Below are 20,114 nucleotides of genomic sequence, written 5' to 3'. Positions count from 1 at the left end.
AATCCAAACAGTAGTGGACAGAAGCTGGTTGTTCAGCACCAAAGAAGACAAAGTTGGTTCCATCAGCAGGAAAGGTCATGGCATCTCTCTGTGTTTTGGGATGTTGTTTATTAATTATCTTGAAAAGGGTAAAACAATAACCGGGGAACATTATTCAGATCATGTAACCAGACCAGACGAAAAAAATCCATGAGAAAAGAGCCAGTTTGCAGAAGAAAAAAATCATCTTTCATCAGGACAATGCACCTGCCCACAAAGGTGTTTTGCCAATGGGAAAATTAAGGGATCTGCACTATGAATTGTTTGAACATCCACCCTATTCCCTAGATTTGGCTCCCTCTGACTTCTCTCTCTCTTCCCAAAACTAAAACTCTTCTTTGCTGGTCAGTGTTTTTCTTCGAATCAAGAGGTGATTGCAGCTATAGAGGAGTATTTTGCAGATCTTACTGAGAACCACTACAGGGACGGGATAATGGTGCTGGAGCATTGCTGGAATAAATGTATTGGTGTTCAAGGGAGATTATGTTGAAAAATAATTTTGAAATTATAAATTCGTTTTTTCATTATTTGGCCAAGAACTTTTCAGACCACCCTTGTAGGTGATGAATAACAGTGGAGATGTGTATACCCTTGTCTCACACCTGATTTGAGATAAGACCATCTTCCTGTACCTCCTTCAATTCTAACTGCTGGCTTATTCTAATTGCTTGATATAATGTCTGTTTACACCATATAACTGTAGCATTTTAAACAGATCTTGTCATATACCTTTTGAAGACCTACAAAACTTAAGTACAGGTATCCCTCGATTAACACTGTTAATTAATCCCTCGATGTTACCGGGTATATCAAAATCGCGTTAATCAAAACTAATAATCAATGGTAAAAAATACAATGCGTCCCTGATCGATTACTGTACTAATAGTTCGTTTTATATGGTACTCTTTTAAGAAAGATAAAAAATGAATGCAAAGTAAATGTTTAATAAATGCTTGTACCTACATTATTTACAGCAATTTTTTTATCAAAAGAAGTTATCAATATGTTTGAACAGTTTTAGTGTTTTTTCTTATCGGCATAAATTCTATGATAACAAGCAAAATGACTCTCCAGACCTAGGCAAAAAAGCAATAAAACAAAGAAAAAACACTGCAAATATAATACATGATGGTACAAATTAAGTTATTGAATCCAACATTATTTCATAGTGATGTTAGAAGCCGAATATAGAAACTACAAGAGTTTCGTGCCAAATATATAGAAACTAAAAGTTTCGGTGGATGCAAGCATAACCAACCTTGTGGGCAACCGTAGTAAAGGTGGAGTTAAGCTCCAGATCACTTTTGCTTAGTATTTTCCATAAATGTAAAGCACATCTCCTAGAGGACATGTATGATAAATAAGTCTTTGGCTCTCTATTGTAATGCATGATGGTTTATTTATTTTCCGTTACAATCTAAAAATTAGTGAACAAAGAATAAAAAAAATAAAAAAATAAACCATACTATACTAACATCGGAGGTCACGGTATCTCTCAGATACAGTTTACTGTCAAATATCACAAACCTTTACATATCATGTGTTAAACCAAACTGACAGCAAAAAACAGTGTGGAATATTCACTCGTAACATATGAATGCACAGCTACTCATGACCTCCAAGCTATACACTGAATTTGTGAGAATATTTATATTAAGCATTTTGCTTGTATCTGTCAGATCAGCTGCGAGCTCCTCAGGATTAAAGGTACGTTAATCAAAATTTTTGCCGCATATATCAAGGGATTGCTGCTTTAAGCAAGGGATACCTGTATAGATCACTGTTATATTCCCATGACTTCTTCACTGTTTGTCTTAAAATTTAATCCTGATAACCTCATTTGGCTTAAATCCTTCTCCTCCTCCTCCAAGCTTCCATAGATGGTACTATGATAGCTCTACTCCAGTCATCTGGAATTCAACCCTCTGATCAGGCCTTCTGAACTATGCAGTGAACTCTGAACTAACCATTGTAAAAATGGACCAAGCTCTCATCACTCCTTGTCTCAGTATCTCCCATAATGCAAAGCACATCTCCTCATCTCCTGAGTTGCCTCAGTCCTTCAGGCACAAACTTTATTTGCTTACACTTGGGTAAAGGATTAAACTAAATTTATTATAGTCTAACCAAGTGGAAAATTAACTTCTAATCACTGTAAAGCTTTATGCCTTCATATCTGAGTATTTCTAGTCAAATATAATCTATTTGTTTATAATCTCAATCCAGCTGTTCCATGTTTCAGGTTTTTGATGGCCTTTTCTACTTCATGTATTTATGTATTCTTGATTGCATTCCTATTGAGTGTCTTCTACCATCTATCTTCTATCATGTCACTGCTTGTTTCATTTAACAGTCATTCAAAGTAATCCCTCCGAACATTCTAGATGTCTGGAGTAATTTCTTTGCAGTTTTCATGTCATGTTTATCATTTCTGATTCCTTTTACATTTTCTCTTCCATTTTTAAGCTTTTTCAGTAGCCTTGAGAATATTTTGTCATCTTCCTGATATTTATTTTCTATGTTCTTACCAAAGTCTTCCCATGACTTTTTTTAGCTAGTTTTATACCATGCTTCACTTTCTTACATTTTCTCAGAATTCTCTAAGATCATAAAGTAACTTACTTTCCAGGAACTTTAATATGCTTTTTTTTTCTTTTCCTTAACTGCTTCTCTAACTTTCTGTGTCCACCATGGAGTTCTAATTTTTCTATCCTTGCAGGCAACCTCACTACATGCCTCTCTGAATTAGTTATTGTTTTCTTCAAGATTTGCCACCAAGTCTCAAAGGTTGGATTCTTGTTTTCAATTTTTGCATTTGTTCTTGTATAATGTTTGTGTATTTGAATCTACATTTCAACTCTGAAAGCTGCTCAACTATGATTCCCTTTAAAACAGTGGTGAATTCTCCATGCTTGCTGCGCAAGCTCATTAATTGAGAAAGAAGTAATATTTATTTGTTAATAAATGCATGCATTTATAAGCATTCCAATTATGCTTTTATTTTTGTAGACAAAAGATGTCTTAAGCTTGCGCAGCAATAGTTGAGCTTTGCATTGTGTATCGAAGGCCAATGCCTGCTTGTCTAGTCAAAGCTACCTTGGCTTGCTTGGTTGTAGGAGCTTCCAGGTCCTCACAGCAGCACTGTGATTTCATGCGCGTGCATAGTCATTTCACGTCATCTCACTCTGTTGCTTAAAACACAGGCCATATGCAGTCAACGTAGCTCTAGCCAGTGAGCTTCAGCCAGTCTTTACAAGTGTGCGTGTTGCTTGGGAAAATTAAGTTACAACCAACTTTTTATGACGATGTTATTGACCAGTTCATAAAGAAGAACCGTAGGGTAGAATTTGTATTCAAGTAGCTAAATTGAAAAAATATAGAATATCATTTGTATGATTAAATGTACATAAATTTCTAAATATATAGTTTTAAATGGTCAGTAATTCATTATTCCGGTAATCAGACTTCAATCATACCTCTTACTCCCTGAATGATAACAAGAGCAAGCGTGAATTTCTAGACCAGCATTCACCCCTGCTTTAAAACTTTCTTATACACCCTTCTTTCCAATATGAAGGATAATCACTTTTACTTTGGAATCCTCTGAAAACCCTGTGTTCTGATCTAGTGAGAAAACATTGCTATTAACAGTAACATAGCCAATAAGACTTTTCTTAGTTCTTGCATCTTTTCTCCACGTGAATTTGTGCACATTCGTTTTTATATTGGAACATGGTGTTAGTAATTAATAATCCAGTAGGTATTTACCATTATTATTATTAGCTTTACTGTTTTCTCCAAATTTTTCTAGAACATTCCTCTATATTTAGTAATCATTTCCTACTCTGCTGTTTAGATCACCAACAAGGACGAACTTTTCTTTTTTTGTTGTTGTTGTTTCAGTTGCCTTCTCTAATGTCTTTTAAAAATTCCTTCATTTCTTCCTAACTAGAATCTTCTTGGACCATGGGCACATTTTAAAGATTAGATCTTAGAGAGAGAGAGAGAGATCTGATCTGTTTTTTATCATCTTTGTTTCAGCAACACCTATTTTATTAGTCTGGTACTTATCCATTTCTTTTCTGTTGATGGTTCCCATCTTTAACTCTGCTGATGTATTAGAATTTGTTTCACTAAAGCTGTCCTTTCACCGTTTGCTCTGATTTCCTGATGTAAATAATGGGGGCTTGTTTAACTGGGTAACACCCAGGTGGCATGAAATTCTATTTTTTTTTATATCATCATTTTGCATTATGGTTTAAGCCAGTAAGAACACAGTTATCAACTAAATCTGAAATTGACAGCTGTCCTCATTCATGCAGTATCCAGATAGATATCTAATAGGGTGCACCACAAGAAGGTGAGGACTGGACATTAGGTTAGAATTCCTGGTCAATTCTCTGCATTCCTTAAAAGGTTATGTGGATATCTCCACTCAGTTATCCATCTTTGACCCTTAAGCACCCTAAGGTGAGACCAGCAAATCAGTAATTGTGTAGATTTTAGGTCTTTTTTTTGGGGGGGGGGTAAGCACAGCATTTGAGAACAGTTGTAGAGACCATAAAGATTGTGATATCCATCCAGTTGGTTCTCTATTTTATTGATCACTATCTGGTGAAATATCGTGAGATGTACTGAACTGTAGAGTACTTAAGATGGTAGGATGAAATTTTCTTTGGGTATTGATGCAGGATTATTTGAAGAGGAGAAGCATAATGTCAGGTCATCTCTTCATTTCAGCATTATATGTAACACATCAGGATATAGGAGTAAAAGAAAGTATGGTGTGATATATCAAATGGCCTTTCAAAGTTTGATATGAATTTTTTGGTAATCTGTTTGCAGTTATAAGCCTCAGTACAGAAGTTCAGTATTATACTTTTGATCAATTATGGTATGTAATTTTTTTTAAGATTATGCAGATTGCCTTAACAAAGTACTGAGGCTCAGATAAAATAAGAAAAGGCTTATACGCTGGTTATACATAATTACTAATTAACTTAAGAAATTCACAGCGTACACTAGAATATAAATTAAAAGTAAACTTTAATATATATATCCAATATTTCGGCAACATCATGTTGCCATTTTCAAAGGAACTTACAATAAAAACACGTGCACACAGGCACTACATACAGTAAATGAGGACGAAGCAGAAAGCTATAGTTTCTCCTAAAAGTCCTGATAGTGTCCCCTAGTGGGCTATGTAGGTATTCTTGGCCTTTGGGCTGAAGGTGTCATGATGCATGTCTCCCAAATTTGGGGTAGTCTCATGCAACCAAATTTGTTGAGGTTTGGCATGTTTCTTAGGGCTGAAGCTGATTCTATGAATAGTCTTTCAAATTTATACTTGCTGCGGTGTATTACTGTGGCTTTCTTCCACCCTATTCTGTGGCGTGTATCCAGAGCATGGTCTGTCACCCCAGAGGGGCTGTACTGGTGAAAGGGGATGTAGTCCTTGTCTTCCGAAATTCTGATATTCACTGTCCTGCCTGTTTGGCCAAAGTAGGATAGCTTACAGCTGCAAGGGACCTGGTATACACCAGGTAGGTCTAGGGGAAGTGGTTGCTCTTTAGTGGAGCAGATAAGGGATGCCATTTTCTGTGTTGTCTGTAACAAGAGGTCAAGTCATGTTTTTTTTAAATTTTGGTAATTTTTGACAAGGTGCCTCGGATATAGGGAATGGTAATAGATTTAGAATAATCCTTTTGTTTTGAAAGGGGGAGTGGAGGGTTGTGGTTTGCTGGTATCAATATTTTTTTTTGGGGGGGGGGGGGAGCCATTGGCAGAGAAAGTGTTGAGGATGTGATTTAGTTCAGTGGTTAGGGCATTGTCATTTGAACAGATTAGTTTAGCTTAGCCCTGTTGTAAAGTGTCTTGATGACTCTATATTGTTGTGCGCAAGGGGGGGGGGGGGATTGTTGGTGAATGTATCTGCCTGTTTGGGTGGGTTTTCTATAAACAGAAAAAACCAAGGTTCCATCAGGCTGGTGGGTGACTTGTGTCTAGGAAAGGGAGGCTGTTGTTTTCCTCTTTCGAGGGTGAATTTGATTCTGGGGTGTTGGTTGTTTAAGTGTGTTAAGAAAGAGAGGAATGTATCAGAGCCATGTGGCCAAATAGCGAATACATCATCAACGTAGCGAAGCCATATGGTTGGTTTTTGTGGGGCAGAGTGTAAGGCTTTCTCTTCAAAAGTCTCCATAAAGAAGTTGGCCAAGGGTGTGGAGAGTGGTGAACCCATGACTGTACTCTCTATTTGTTTGTAGAATTTTCCTTGCCAAACGAAATAGCCTGAGTTCATTGTGAACTGAAATAGGGCTTAGATATCGGGAGGAAATTTAACTTGGATTTGCTCTATGGTTTCTTTGAGTGGGACATTTGTGAATAAGGAGGAGACGTCAAAACTGACCATTATGTCAGTATGTTGGGGTGTAAGGTTTTCTATGCTCGCTTTGAAGTGGGCTGGGTTTTTTGTGCGTGATGGTGTGTTGCCAGTATGGTGTGTGAGCACTTTGGCCAAATGTTTAGCTAATTTGTATGTGGGGGAATCAATGCCATCCACTATGGGATGTAATGGCACATTTTCTTTATGTATTTTAGGGAGTCCATAAATACGTGGGGGGAGGGGTATAGAGTTAAACAGTTTTAATTTGTTAGTAACTTCCACAGGCCAAGAAGTGACCTTCTTAAGGAGCCTATGGAGTTTTCTAATTTGTGAGTTGGTGGGATTGTATTCAATAGGGAGGTAAGTAGCCCGATCTAATAATAGAGCATTAACCTTACCTGTGTAGTCCTTTTGGTTGAGTACTACGGTGGCATTTCCCTTATCCGCTTTGGTGATTATTATTTCTTTGTTTTTCCTCCTTTCCTTGCAGAGCTTTATATTCACTATTGGATATGTTGGTTTTTGGTGGTCTTGTTTTGTTGAGAACACAAGCTACATCCAGTCTAATATCATTGGTGATGTGGTTTGGAAGGTGGCAAATCCCGTGTTCGATCTGGATCATTATATCCTCAGCCGGTATTTTTCTTGGGGCAATGGCGAAGTTGTGACCACGTGAAAGGGCGCTGAATGCTGCAAGCTTCAACGTAACTGAAGAAAGGTTGACTACAGTGTTGGTTGGAAGTTTTGGTTCGGAAGTTGAGTTCTTTTTTAATTTCTCAAACTTCTTGATATGTCGACCCCATATTTTTTCAAATTCTTTATCTGTCGCAGTGGACGAGACATCATTTAAAATTGAACAGAGCTCATGATTTAACATGTTAGAAAGCCCTTCTTCAAGTGCCATAATTTGGCAAGGAAAATTCTACAACAAATAGAGGGGACAGCCATGGGTTCACCACTCTCCCCACTCTTGGCCAACTTCTTTATGGAGACTTTTGAAGAGCAAGCCTTAAACTCTGCCCCACAAAAACCAACCATATGGCTTCACTACGTTGATGATGTGTTTGCTATTTGGCCACATGGCTCTGATACACTCCTCTCTTTCTTAACACACTTAAACAACCAACACCCCAGAATCAAATTTACCCTGGAAAAAGAGGAAAACAACAGCCTCCCTTTCCTAGATACACAAGTCACCCACCAGCCTGATGGAACCTTGGTTTTCTCTGTTTATTGAAAATCCACCCATACAGGCAGATACATTCACCAACAATTCCCCTCCCCATTCACAAGGATTACTCTAAATCCATCACCATTCCCTACAACCGAGGCACCTCAGAAAAAATTACCAAAATTTTAAAAAAACATGACTTGACCTCTTGTTACAGACCACATAGAAAATTGGCATCCCTTATCCGCTCCACTAAAGAGCAACCCCTTCCCCTAGACCACTTCCCCTAGACCCTTGCAGCTGTAAGCTATCCTACTTTGGCCAAACAGGCAAGACAGCAAATATCAGAATTTCAGAACACAAGGACTACATCTGATTTCACCAGTATAGCCACTCTGGTCTTACAGACCATGCTTTGGATACTCGCCACAGAATACGGTGGAAGAAAGCCACAATAATACACCGTAGCAAGTACAAAATTGGAAGACTTTTTATGGAATCAGCCTCAGCCCTAAGAAATATGCCAAACCTCAACAAATTTGGTTGCATGAGACTACCCCAAATTTGGGAGACATGCATCATGAGAACTTCAGCCCAACGGCCAAGAATACCTACCTAGCCCACTAGGGAGCACCATCAGGACTTTTAGGAGAAACTATAACTCCCTGCTTTGTTCACATTTACTGTATGTAGTGCCTGCATGCATGTGTCTTTATTGTAAGTTCCTTTGAAAATGGCAACGTGACGTTGCCGAAATATTGGATATATATATTAAAGTTTACTTTTAATTTATATTCTAGTGTATGCTGTGAATTCCTTAAGTTAATTAGTAAAAAAAGAAGAAAAAGTGTATGAAAGATAATGATACTTAGATTGATGAGGATAATTTCTGTAATGTGTTTAGTTAAAGTGGTGTTATTAGAAAACAAGAGTTCATTCTAGAAAATGAAGAGCAGAAATTAATGATATTATTTAATTTATTGCTACCTATTGTAATGTCAAATGGTTCTTCTTTTCAGCCATTTTCTGCCCACTGCTGGACTAAGGCCTCCTCCAGTTCCTTCCACATTTCTCTGTTCTTGGCAGTGGTTGACCAATTTTTCCCAACAAAATTTGACATTCATCACTCCGCCTTCTTTTAGGACGTTTGCCTTGTTTCCCTTCTTTTGGAATCGAATTTGTTAGTTTGGTGGTCCATCACTCATCTTCTCTTCTGGGTAGATGTCTGCTCCATTTTCATTTTAGTCGCTTGTGGTGAAGAATGATGTCATTGATACAAATCTGGCTTCTTATCCAGGTGTTTTGCTTCTTTTTTAATGTGATGCCTAGTATCAGCTTCTCCAGTTGCAATCCAGATTTTCTATGGATATGGTAACATAAGTGTTATTAGAACGTGCTATTAGTAAACAGTAAGGATTTTAGTACATTTTAGTGAGTGAGATTACTGTGATATCACATTGTGAACTTGCTGAGGAAAACAACTAGGGAATTCAATTCTGACTGAAAAAATGTCTCAGTTTGAGAAAAGAATATCAGGAGGAAGTGGTGGAGGCAGCAATATGAGACAGACAAACAGACTGAAACAAAGAAATTGAGCCAGAGAAGAATAGTAAAAGGAGATTCCATGTTAGACAGTTTCTGAAGTGTGAAATCAAAATATAATATAAATGCAGATGATGACTTTAATGTTTAAAAAATCAGAGGTTGTAATTGAGTACAAGAGTAAGTTAACACTCGATGGCTGGGTTGGTTCTACCTTTGTTTTATAAAGTTGTTACTATCTTAGAGTCTGTGAGTTCATATAAATATCAGTCAGGGAAGCATGTATTTTGTAAGGTTTAAAATAATAATAAAGGTTAATTATTTTCATCACTAGGTGTAATACTACAATGTTAATTTGAGGCATAACCAACATTTGGTCTTTGGAGAGTTTCTAACTTATTGTTGAGGTGGTTGTTTAAGTTTTATATCACTGATGTGTATTTTAAACATTTCGGGTATTTTTTTCATTCTTTCTGGAAGATTAGTAAGGACACAGAGTATGAAAAAGATTTGGGTGTGCAATATAGGTGGGGAGAACACCAGGCTTTTCTCAAGCATGGTTTTGGGAGGCTTCCAATGTAACACACCTATTGTGCCTAAAGAATGAAATACTGAGTGCAATTTTAGGCAGCCCATGATGAAGGCAGGGACTACATCTCTGTTCAAGTCATTAAAATTCTCATACTTCTCCAGCATACTCTTAAAACAGCTAGCAGTTTCAGTTTTAGCAAGGATATATAATGATTTCATCAATCATTTCTGGTTGCTTCTTATAATAAACTGATGTCTCATATTTAACTTAATTAAATGTTGAGTGCAAATATAGTATTCAAATTCTCTTCCATATTTATAGTTTGAGGCTATTCCCTAATTGTAAAGCATAAACCCATTGGATGTTTAGCATGATAAAATTCAATTTTGAAGCAGTTTAACCCATTAAGTGTTTCTGTTTGTGAAGAGTATTCAGAAAGGAAAAAAAAATGCTATTATAATGTCAATCATTTCATTATATAAAAGGTGTTTGGATGATATTTTACTGATATGAAAATTTTTTTTAAATTATTTTGGTTGAAAATGCTGAAACAAGAGATTACAAAAATATGCTGTTTTTTTTTCAGCCCCCTTATTTTGTTGTCCTCATAATTTTTATAATTTATCAGTTTTGTGATAATTTTTTAATACCATTTACATATGCATCTAAAAGTTGGTTATTCATTTACAGATGCTACATTTATTAATTTATCAGAATTTCCCTTTTTTTTCCTTTCTTTCACTTTATAATAAACATAATTGGTAGATCCTTCATTGAAAGAAAAAAAAATTAACCTTTGTCACTATGTATAATTCCATCCTTTAACTATATTTTTACATACATCATAATGCACAAATCAACAGATGCATATTACCACTTAGTTTGTCTTAGTGGTTAATATATATATTAAAAGAAAGAAGAAGGCAGAAAATCTATAAAGTATAGAAACTTTATTCGAAAATTATAAACGGGGAAAAACATGTAAAATATACATTGCTTAAAAGTTAACTATGAAGTTATGAAAATTTGAAGGCACAAACATTGCTTGTATAGTTTTTAACTTGTTAATTCAGTCAACTTGGCAAGTGTTTCTAGCAGCTTTATATCATTACAGTGAACTGCATAATTTAAAATTCTTGACAGGTAAAAGATTATTAAAATATATTTATCATACAAATATTGCATGTACATAATAGTGATTCATTACTAAGTGAGTGCATCTATGATGCATACATAAAATACTATAGTAAATAAATTGCAATGAAAATGCAGGTGATCACTGTGAAAATTCTTTAATAAAGGAAAACAAACACAGAAAAGACTAGGAAATGTGTAATTATTAAAAGCGTCTCTCTTATATGAGATCGAAACTTTATTTACATTATCAATAAAAATAGCTGGTATGGTGGAATGGGCAGATAGCTTTTAGCATAGTCTCAAATATTGCTTTTTTTTTTTTTAAGTGCAAGTTGAAAAAATTAACTTCTATACGTTATTACTAGTAATTTGGAAATAACAAGCATCATTCATATTTAGGAACTAGTCTTTTAAACAGCAAATATTTTTTGTTCAGTTCTTCATAACTTATTGCTATCTGCTCATTCATCAATAAACAAATCAGACTCAGTCCAACCATTTAAGATCATTTAAAAAGTACAATATAGTCTCAAATATTTTTCTCTATCACACAGGTTGGTTTCCTATAAAGAATCTTTCAACAATTACAAAAGACTGACATTCACAGCAAAAAAATATAATAAGTCAGTATGTTATGTATAAGCAGCATTACTATATATTTATCTCTCTATATATATGATAAACTACATGTAGACTACACATTCATATATGCACTTCTAATGTCTTGTCATTAAGTTTCCATAGGCTTTTTTTTCAGCATTTTCTTCATGAGATGGACTGTATAGAGCCATATTTCCTTCTCTTTTTTTTTTTCTCTTTTTTTTTTTTTTTCCTGCTTATCACAAAAAATATTTGAATATGGGGAAAGGCACTTCATGGCTTGCATCACTTATAAACTACATTGCAAAAAGAGAATGGTACTGATATGATTCATTAGTTACTTTGCTCTCAGAGCACCAACTAAGTAGTACCATATGTTCAATCTCATCACACTATATTAACAATGAGGAGATAATATTTTGATTTCAGTCATTCCTCATTCATATATATCTATATAAGAGACTCAAACAGCAGGGCTGTAATGCCACATCAATGATATGACTTATGTTGCACTTGAAATTACAACTATACATTGCATAAAAACACAAATGAAACTAGACAACAAAAAACAACAAAATAATTATTAATAAGGCACTTGGAATGCACTTCACTGGCATATCTGCCAGTACTACAAATAAATAAAATATTAGTAAATAAGAAAGTCTTAAATGCATGCAACAACATATGATGGCAGTACAGCAAATTCGTAATAAAAGCAGAGAAAAAAATAGTGGAGAAAAGTAAGTGAATCGTAGGTTGTGAGCAATAATTATGTAGATATGTGTATATTAATAGTTAGAGAAATGAATAGCTAGAAGTGGAAAAACACATTAAATTTTAATATATATATATATATATTCTTATATAGTGAATTATGGATTTTTTCCCTTTTATATAAACTTTCTGGACAAATATCTTGATAAAAAGAACTAAAAGCAGTTCATATTAAGAGAGTAGAAACTCAGTTTTATATAAATACAAACCGTTTTTTAATTGTTACACTAAATTATTAAAAGTGAGTTCCTAAAAATAGTATTCATTAATGCTATAAAAATTTAATTTACAATTTTTTCAATTGTTAATCTTAATAAATTTGTATAATATTTTTAAAAAATTTTAAATGGTAACATTGCTCAAACTATTACCATCAGTGGAATGTCATTAGCAAGCAAAAAAAATCTATAATTACACTTAAAAATGGACAACACAAACATAATAAATTGACAAAATATATATACATCATTGGAAGACAACGTGATGTGTTGTATTAAGATCTCTTCAGATAAAAAAATATTACATCTGTGCAAAGTTAATTATATGGAATAAAATATACAAACACACACATTTATAGTAAATATACTTGTATATCACGAATGGATGGAACAAATATTATTGCTGCTCTCGTCAAGCTAGAAACATATCAATATAACTTCTACCAATATTTTGACGATTCTTTTCTTGAATGACTCTCTCTGCATCAGCTCGTGTAGGAAAAGCCAACAAAGCCTCCCCATTAGGTCGACCATCACCGTTCCTTTGTACTGGAATGCATTCTGTAAGCTGGAAAAAAAAATAATGGCATTAACAACAACAACAAAAAAAAAAAAAAAAAACTACAGGGTTATTAAGTTATCATGCAACCAACTGAGCAGACAGAGACAGACTTTGAGAGATAAATATGGCAACAACACACATCAGGTAGTCAACTGTGGAACACTGTCTAGGGCAGCGCTTCCCAAACTGTGGGCCACGGCCCTCTTGGGGGCCATAGGTTTTGTTGAGGGGGGGCCGTGAAATAATGAAAACAAATTTAAAATGTTTTAAGACTAAGTAGATTTTTTTATTTTAAAAGATATTTAACTTTTATTATTTCTTTTTTATTATTTTTTATATTTTACTGGAAAAATTCACACATTGGTGTTGGTTCACAAACTTTGCTTCCTGCGTATTTCGGCGCTTAATGAATATTAGTAAATATTGCTTATTCATATGTTTCATTTCAAAGCAATGGTTAATTGTATTTACTTCGAATGCTCTTCAGGGAAGCTCCAAATCTTCCTGTCCCTTTCATCACGTGTTCATAATCAGAGACTGTTGATATTGACTTTATATACATATCAAAACTCGTTTTATATTATCACTGTCATCCGAGCTAGTTTTCTGTTACCAATAAAAGTTTCGCATATACTTCACACATAAAAAAAAGCTTAAACGAGTTCAAGTGGGGAGATAGTAACTCGCTTGCAGTGGTAAACAACACCACTCCCTAACAGCCACTATACTGCAGAGGCAATAAAAACAAGTACTTTTATTATGCCAGTGAATAAGGTATGAAGAGTCTGTGTAATATATTTCTCAACAAATAGTGCAATTAGAGACAACTGGAATAAAAACACTAATTAATGAATCACATGTCCCCTCATACAGAAACTATGCTGTATAGACTGAAACAAAACCATATGTTGCATGGGCAAACACAGTATCTAACTAAAAACTATTGTTATTAATTAGATGTATGTGAGTTCGATTTCCCAAGGCAGCAATAAAATTCAACCGAAAGTGTTAAAATTCGTAAAAGTGTTAAAACTAAGTAATATATATATATATATATAATGAATGTTATGGCAGTTTCACATATGGAATTCGATTGTTGAAGAGAGTTAGCATTTCAACTCAATTGTCAGCTATGCTTTTATCTTTCAGTTGCGTGATCTTTTGTTAATACCACACCAATCATATGCACGTTTTAATAACCTGCCTTTGCTGTCTGTTTCGCGTTAGGCTTAATTACCTTAAAGGGAGAAAAGTCACAAAAGAGAAAAATGTTCCTGGTCCGGGGATTCCCTTATTCAGGTAATATTCACTAATTTCATGTTATCAGTCTGTGGTGTGCCAGTATCGGTAAGTGGTGACATTATTTGATCTATTCTACGTTAAAAAATTTAACCCTGAGATGGATAAGTGGCTGATAAAAAATTTAAAAAAAATTCCCACGAACAATCAGAAGAAGCAGAAACAGACTCAAAAAAAAAGGACAGTATTTCATATTTTACCAGAACAGCCCACATCATCTTCAGAACCAAATGGTAAGAGGCAAAAAATGTAATATATGCATTTGATTTTTGCAATATTCACTGTGTATGTTTTGTATGGAATATAAATACAATAAATATTATAATAATATATCTCTCTATTACGATTTTTTTTCGAGGGGGTCGTGAAATATTTTAATTTTTGCAAAGGGGGCCCTGACATCCAGAAGTTTGGGAAGCACTGGTCTAGGGTACAGCACAATGCACTCATGGGATCAGTTGTCATTACTTGCAATTTAAGCTCTTTTTTTTTTTTTTAATATATCTCTCCCACCTACTACAAGTTGGAAAGTGATAGTATATTTTAGCTGTGTGTGTGTTTGTGTGCACGTTGTTGTTGTATGTGTATTCTGCTAGAAACCACACAAGGAACTTTTTCAAGCCACTACAGGGCTCCAATAAACAGAATATTGATCTCACACCAGGTGATGAAAATCATTACTGACAAAATTCTGTCCATTCAATGAGCCACTAGGGTATATATGGGTTGGAATTCTGCTGTAGGCATGGAACAGATGAATTTCATTGTTCAGTGTGAAATTGCTACTTCTCTTATTTAGAAGACTGCAGTGGCTTGAAAAGATTCTATGTTTGGTCTATAGATCAGGGCTCCTCAGACTACAACATAAAAGACTGCCCATAAAATGTTGTAAACCAACATTTTATGGGCAGAATCCACATAAAAAAGAGAAATAAATGGTACCTATAAAATCTGCTGTTCCTCACAGGCTATTTGCAAGGCATTGTTGCCATGGAGTTCAGCTTCTTGAATTTCATAACTTCACCAGACCATAGGTCAGCCTGGGAAGGTAAACACCATAGGTAGCATTGCTACAAACAGATGTCTGGCTTTACTGCTTGTGTGTTTGCAGAAAAGTGAAATGGATTGGCCATTAGTTTCAGTGCTATCTCTAAAATAATCTCCATTTCATTTCTTCAAAGGAATTGAGAAAAGTTCTTTGTATGGTAGTTTGAAAACAGGAACCAAAATATCATTTCACATGATGACATTAGGAAGTCTTTTAGTATATTAGACCCTTATTATGCTAACAGCTACTTAGGAGCTATGTGAAACTGTGGATTGCATTATATGTTAGCACACATACATGCTTGATACATATAACTAATCTATCAACCATAACTACTCTAAATTATGGTTTGAAAAACATAGCTATTTTTGGCAACCCTTTAAACTTACTGCCTTATAAATGACAATGGAATGCCAATGTTCTTAGTTAAAATCTTAGTATTCCTAAGATTTTAACTAACATATTGTTGTATCAGATAATATTCTTCATAAGAGCTTAATGTATTCAAATAAAGTTCTCTTGCTACAGTTTTATATAAAATTAGGGTTGTTTTATCCAGTTGGTAAAGGATGGATAAGAATAGTGAATATTTTAAGTATCTGTGCTATAAAAGGAGGTGTTTCATTGGAACTTGACATAAACTTAGCTGCCAAAGAACTGTTTGAAGGAACAGTGACCTAGTCAAAAGAAACATGAATTGATTTTCAAAAATATAACAGAATTTCTTGAATAACAATGATTCTCATTTCAGAAATATAATGAAAAGCATGCTCAAGAAGATGAAAAATTAAATTGTAATCTGAACTTGAAGGTTCATTTCTTGCACCCTTATTTAGAGTATTTTCCCAGGAATGTTGGTGCAGCGAAAGAGTAAGTAAGGTGAAATGGAATGTTTCGCATGTATATAAATTGAGGTGAGAAGGCAGTAATAGATAATCCAGAAACACTAGAGACCAAACATGGAACCTTTTCAAACCACTTCAGGCCTTTAATTAGATAAGTAGGGTAGTGGTCTCACAAGGCAATGAAATTTACCTACAATATTATTATTATTATTATTATTATGTAACACCTCCAGGGAGTCCAAAGACTGATCGAGGGAGGGCACCTACTCGACCAACTCTCTGTCTCCACCAAATGCAACTACCTTCATCATCTACACCAACGCCATGTACTGCCGACCACCACTCACAGACATCCATTCCCATGGCGGGATTCGAACCTCCAGCCTTTTGACTGGAGCCGATACGCTAACCACCAGGCCGGCATATACATTAGCAAATATTCAGGCCTGCAGTTGGATTCAAACCCAGAACTTACTGGTTGAAGAGAAGAACAATCTATTCAGAAAACTACCAGCAGATTGCTGTTATAAAAGAGGAATGGTAAAAACAGTCATTTAAGGACAAAGGAGCAGAATTTTTTTTTTAATAATTATGGGGTTTTGAAAAGAAACAAAATTATTATATACAATCTCAATTACTTGAAGTTATATGGAAATGAGGGGAGAAGGGGGATAATTCATTTAGTTTTTTATTACATGGAGGTTTTAAAGAACGGTCAGTGTGTAGGAATTTGGAGTGGAAAAATATATTCATTTCATAAAACTTCAAGTTTCCATATTTAAGAAAAGTCAAAATTTTTGAGTCATTTTAGATGACTATTGCATACTCTTTATATGAAGTGGGGAAGAAAAAGAAGAAAAGTTTTCAAGAACAGAAGAAATGCAGGATCTATAATGAATTCAGTATGTAAGATATCTGTTATTCTGTTTTGTTTGGTACTTCTGGATTAATGCTTGTTGAGTATTTTTAAAATGTGCACCAAAACTTCTTGAAGTTGGTGCATATTTCAAACTCACTAAGATCTCATCCTGTGACCATGCCAGTTCTTCCTATTATACTGAAGCTATTCCTATATATTGAGATTATTATATTCCTATATTGAGGTTACTTCATTCCTTATATGTAATCAGTGCAAAGAACTATCAGAAGAGAACATGAATATCTTTCACATATCATCCAGTTGCTTGCAATATATGCAAATGTGCATATATTGTTATGGCAAAAATCTAAAGGCCCAGAAAACTACTCACCATGGCATGTCCTGATGTAGGATAGTATGTGTTTGGAGAAACTGGAGGACTTGGGTATGGCCAGTAAAATATTGGTGAGTAATAGGTTGGTAACCGAGGTGTCAATGGAGTAACAGCAGGTAACACCTGTGGTGACTGAACATATGGATAGGCTCCATAAGGTGGTGGGAGTATTCCTCCTCCTAAATTAGAAAGTGAAACCAGTATTATAAATTCATATATTCACCAACACTGAACAATGAATGCAGTTAATGTAAAATATTTTGTTTCATATCTTTACTCAAATCTTATATTTATTTTATAGAACTAAAAATGCAACTATAATCTACTGATGCTGAATAAACAATAATCCTGTACAAAATTTCAGAATTATTAATGATTATATTATAATTAAGTTTAATGAAAATACTTTTAAAACCATTTTTTCCCCTTCCTTGCTATATTTGGTTAACACAAGAAAGTCATTCCATTATTTTTGTAGTTAACCTTATATTAATTAGTATGGGTTGAATTTGTATAATTAGGACAATTGCTTGTTGCAATTTTCCATTAAGTTTAAGATTTCTGGAACATTATCTGTTCATCATACTCAAACATTTTTATAGTTGATATTGCCAGTATATTTTATTTTCCTTCTTCTAGTTTCAGCATTAACAGTTCTGTCATAGTAAGCATTTTGGTAAAGACAAGCTCTGTATAATGATCTTTGTATAACTTTTTGCTAGTCTTTTTTGTTGTTGTTGTTGTTGTTTGCAGTATAGCCCTTATGCTGAACAATATCTATGCTTGCTTATTTCTTATATCCTAAACTTTTGTATTCTAAACACACACACACATGTAGTTCCTGCTGTTAATATATGAATTACTAATCCTTTAGTATTTTAGCAGCTTAAAAATAAGAGCTTAAGAAACTATTCTGTGTTTGCAAATCATCCATCTTGTTTGCATGTAAGTGGTTTTATTTTTATTTACCTTTTTCCAGTTTTAAGACAAGAGCAACATCTCCTCTGGATTACAAATCCACACGTAAACAAATATAGCTTATTATTTAAGTTTTACAAGTTACTTTTTCCCATTGAAGAGATAAAACTTTTGCCATCTCAAAGAGGACAACAGTAAATGTTTTCAAAATTATGGACAATTTAATTGAGCAGACAAAACTCTGATATGTCAAAAAATAATAATTTGGCACTTTTAGCTAATTAAAAAAAAAAACTTAGGAAGATATTTTACATGCTTATTCCTAGTACCAGTGCTGCACTTGAATGCAGTTGTGACATGAGAAAATAGAAACTTTAGAAGACAGCTAATTTCTAGTTTACAGTAGTGGTTAAACAAGTTTTACTATCATAGTGCCCCCCCCCCCCCGTGTTGTATTATATAAAAGCATCATCATCATCAAATTCCTGCCATGTACCCTCAAGGGGTGTACAGGATATGACAGTACTACATGAAAAAATTACATCATTACTAACTTCCTATCTACAATTTTCCTCCAAATCAGTCTGTTACTTGTCAAGACTCCAACATTATCAGATCTTATATTTCTATCGTCTAAGGCACTTTGTACCTTATCAATCCACCTATATCTTGGTCTTCCTCTGGGTCGTTTTCCTGCCAACCTGGCAGAGAACACTTGTTTTGCTAATCTTTCCTCTCCCATTCTACTTAAGTGACCATACCACCTTAGATTAGCTCTGCTAATGCATTCCTGGATGCTGACAATGTCAAGTTCTTTCCTAATATCCTCATTTTTAATATGATATTGCCATTGATGCCATCTGTTCATGCCTCTAATCTTTCTCAGGACTCTCATATCTGCGGTCTCTAGTCTTTGGTCAAGTGTTTTACTTCTGACCCAGCTCTCAGATCCGTAATTTAAAACTGGTTTGAACACTGTCTTGTATACAGCTAATTTAGTGTTCCAACTAATTTCTCTCTTATTCCATATGAATTTATTCAATTGACTTCCCACCATACCAGCTTTGCTGATTCTGTTGTCTATTTCTATAATTAATTTACCATCTTCAGTAAAAATTGTGCCTAAGTAGCTGAAATGTTTTACTTGTTCCACAGGTTCTCCATTCACAACACAGTTGACATTTTCAATGATTCTGCCTATTTTCATTGTCTTTGTCTTTTTATTGCTGACCTTCATACCATATCTATTACAACAGCTATTCAATTTAGTCAGAGAATCTTGCAGACTTGTAGCGGATTTATTTAGAAGTATAACATCATCCGCATAAAGCAAAGAGCTGACATTAACATCTCCAATTTTGATATCAGGTTTAATTCCATTTTCCTTCATAATGTACATCCTTGTCTCACACCAGATTTAACATTAAACCATCTTCCTGTACTTCCTTCAATTCTAACTGCTGACTTACAACTTAAATAAAGACTAAGTATTGCTTGATATAATGCCCCATTGATACCATATAACTGCAGCGTATTGAATAGCTTTTCTCTTGGCACCTTGTCATATGCCTTTTCCAAATCGACAAAACTTAAATACGGATCTTTGTTATATTCCCATGCTTTCTCGACTATTTGTCGTAAAGTGAAGATCTGATCCTGACAGCCTCTATTTGGCCTGAATCCAGCTTGTTCTTCACCAAGCTTTTCTTCCACAATTCTTCTCAACCGTTTCTCAAGTATACTTGCATAGATCTTGCCAGGAACACTCAGTAAGGAAATACCTCTGTAATT

The 20,114-nt window shown here is 34.6% G+C and overlaps 1 protein-coding gene across 1 annotated transcript in view; it reads right to left on the bottom strand.

The window, feature by feature from the left end:
* Nucleotides 1–10,602: 10,602 nt before the first annotated feature.
* Nucleotides 10,603–20,114, bottom strand: part of fus (epithelial splicing regulatory protein fusilli) — a 123,479-nt gene continuing 113,967 nt past the window's right edge. Inside the window, exons 12-13 of the mRNA XM_090392436.1 lie at nucleotides 17,403–17,584; nucleotides 10,603–12,966 (exon numbers count right to left, since the gene is read on the bottom strand). Of these exons, the coding sequence (XP_090248562.1) occupies nucleotides 12,811–12,966; nucleotides 17,403–17,584 (338 nt within the window). The 3' untranslated portion in view covers nucleotides 10,603–12,810. The remainder of the gene's footprint in view (nucleotides 12,967–17,402; nucleotides 17,585–20,114) is intronic.

The sequence above is a fragment of the Typopeltis vanoorti genome, chromosome 1, assembly GCF_054136105.1.
Source record: "Typopeltis vanoorti isolate ZY-2024b chromosome 1, IOZ_Tvanoo_1.0, whole genome shotgun sequence".
Taxonomy (NCBI): domain Eukaryota; kingdom Metazoa; phylum Arthropoda; class Arachnida; order Uropygi; family Thelyphonidae; genus Typopeltis; species Typopeltis vanoorti.
This window is presented reverse-complemented; position numbering and strand designations above follow the sequence as displayed.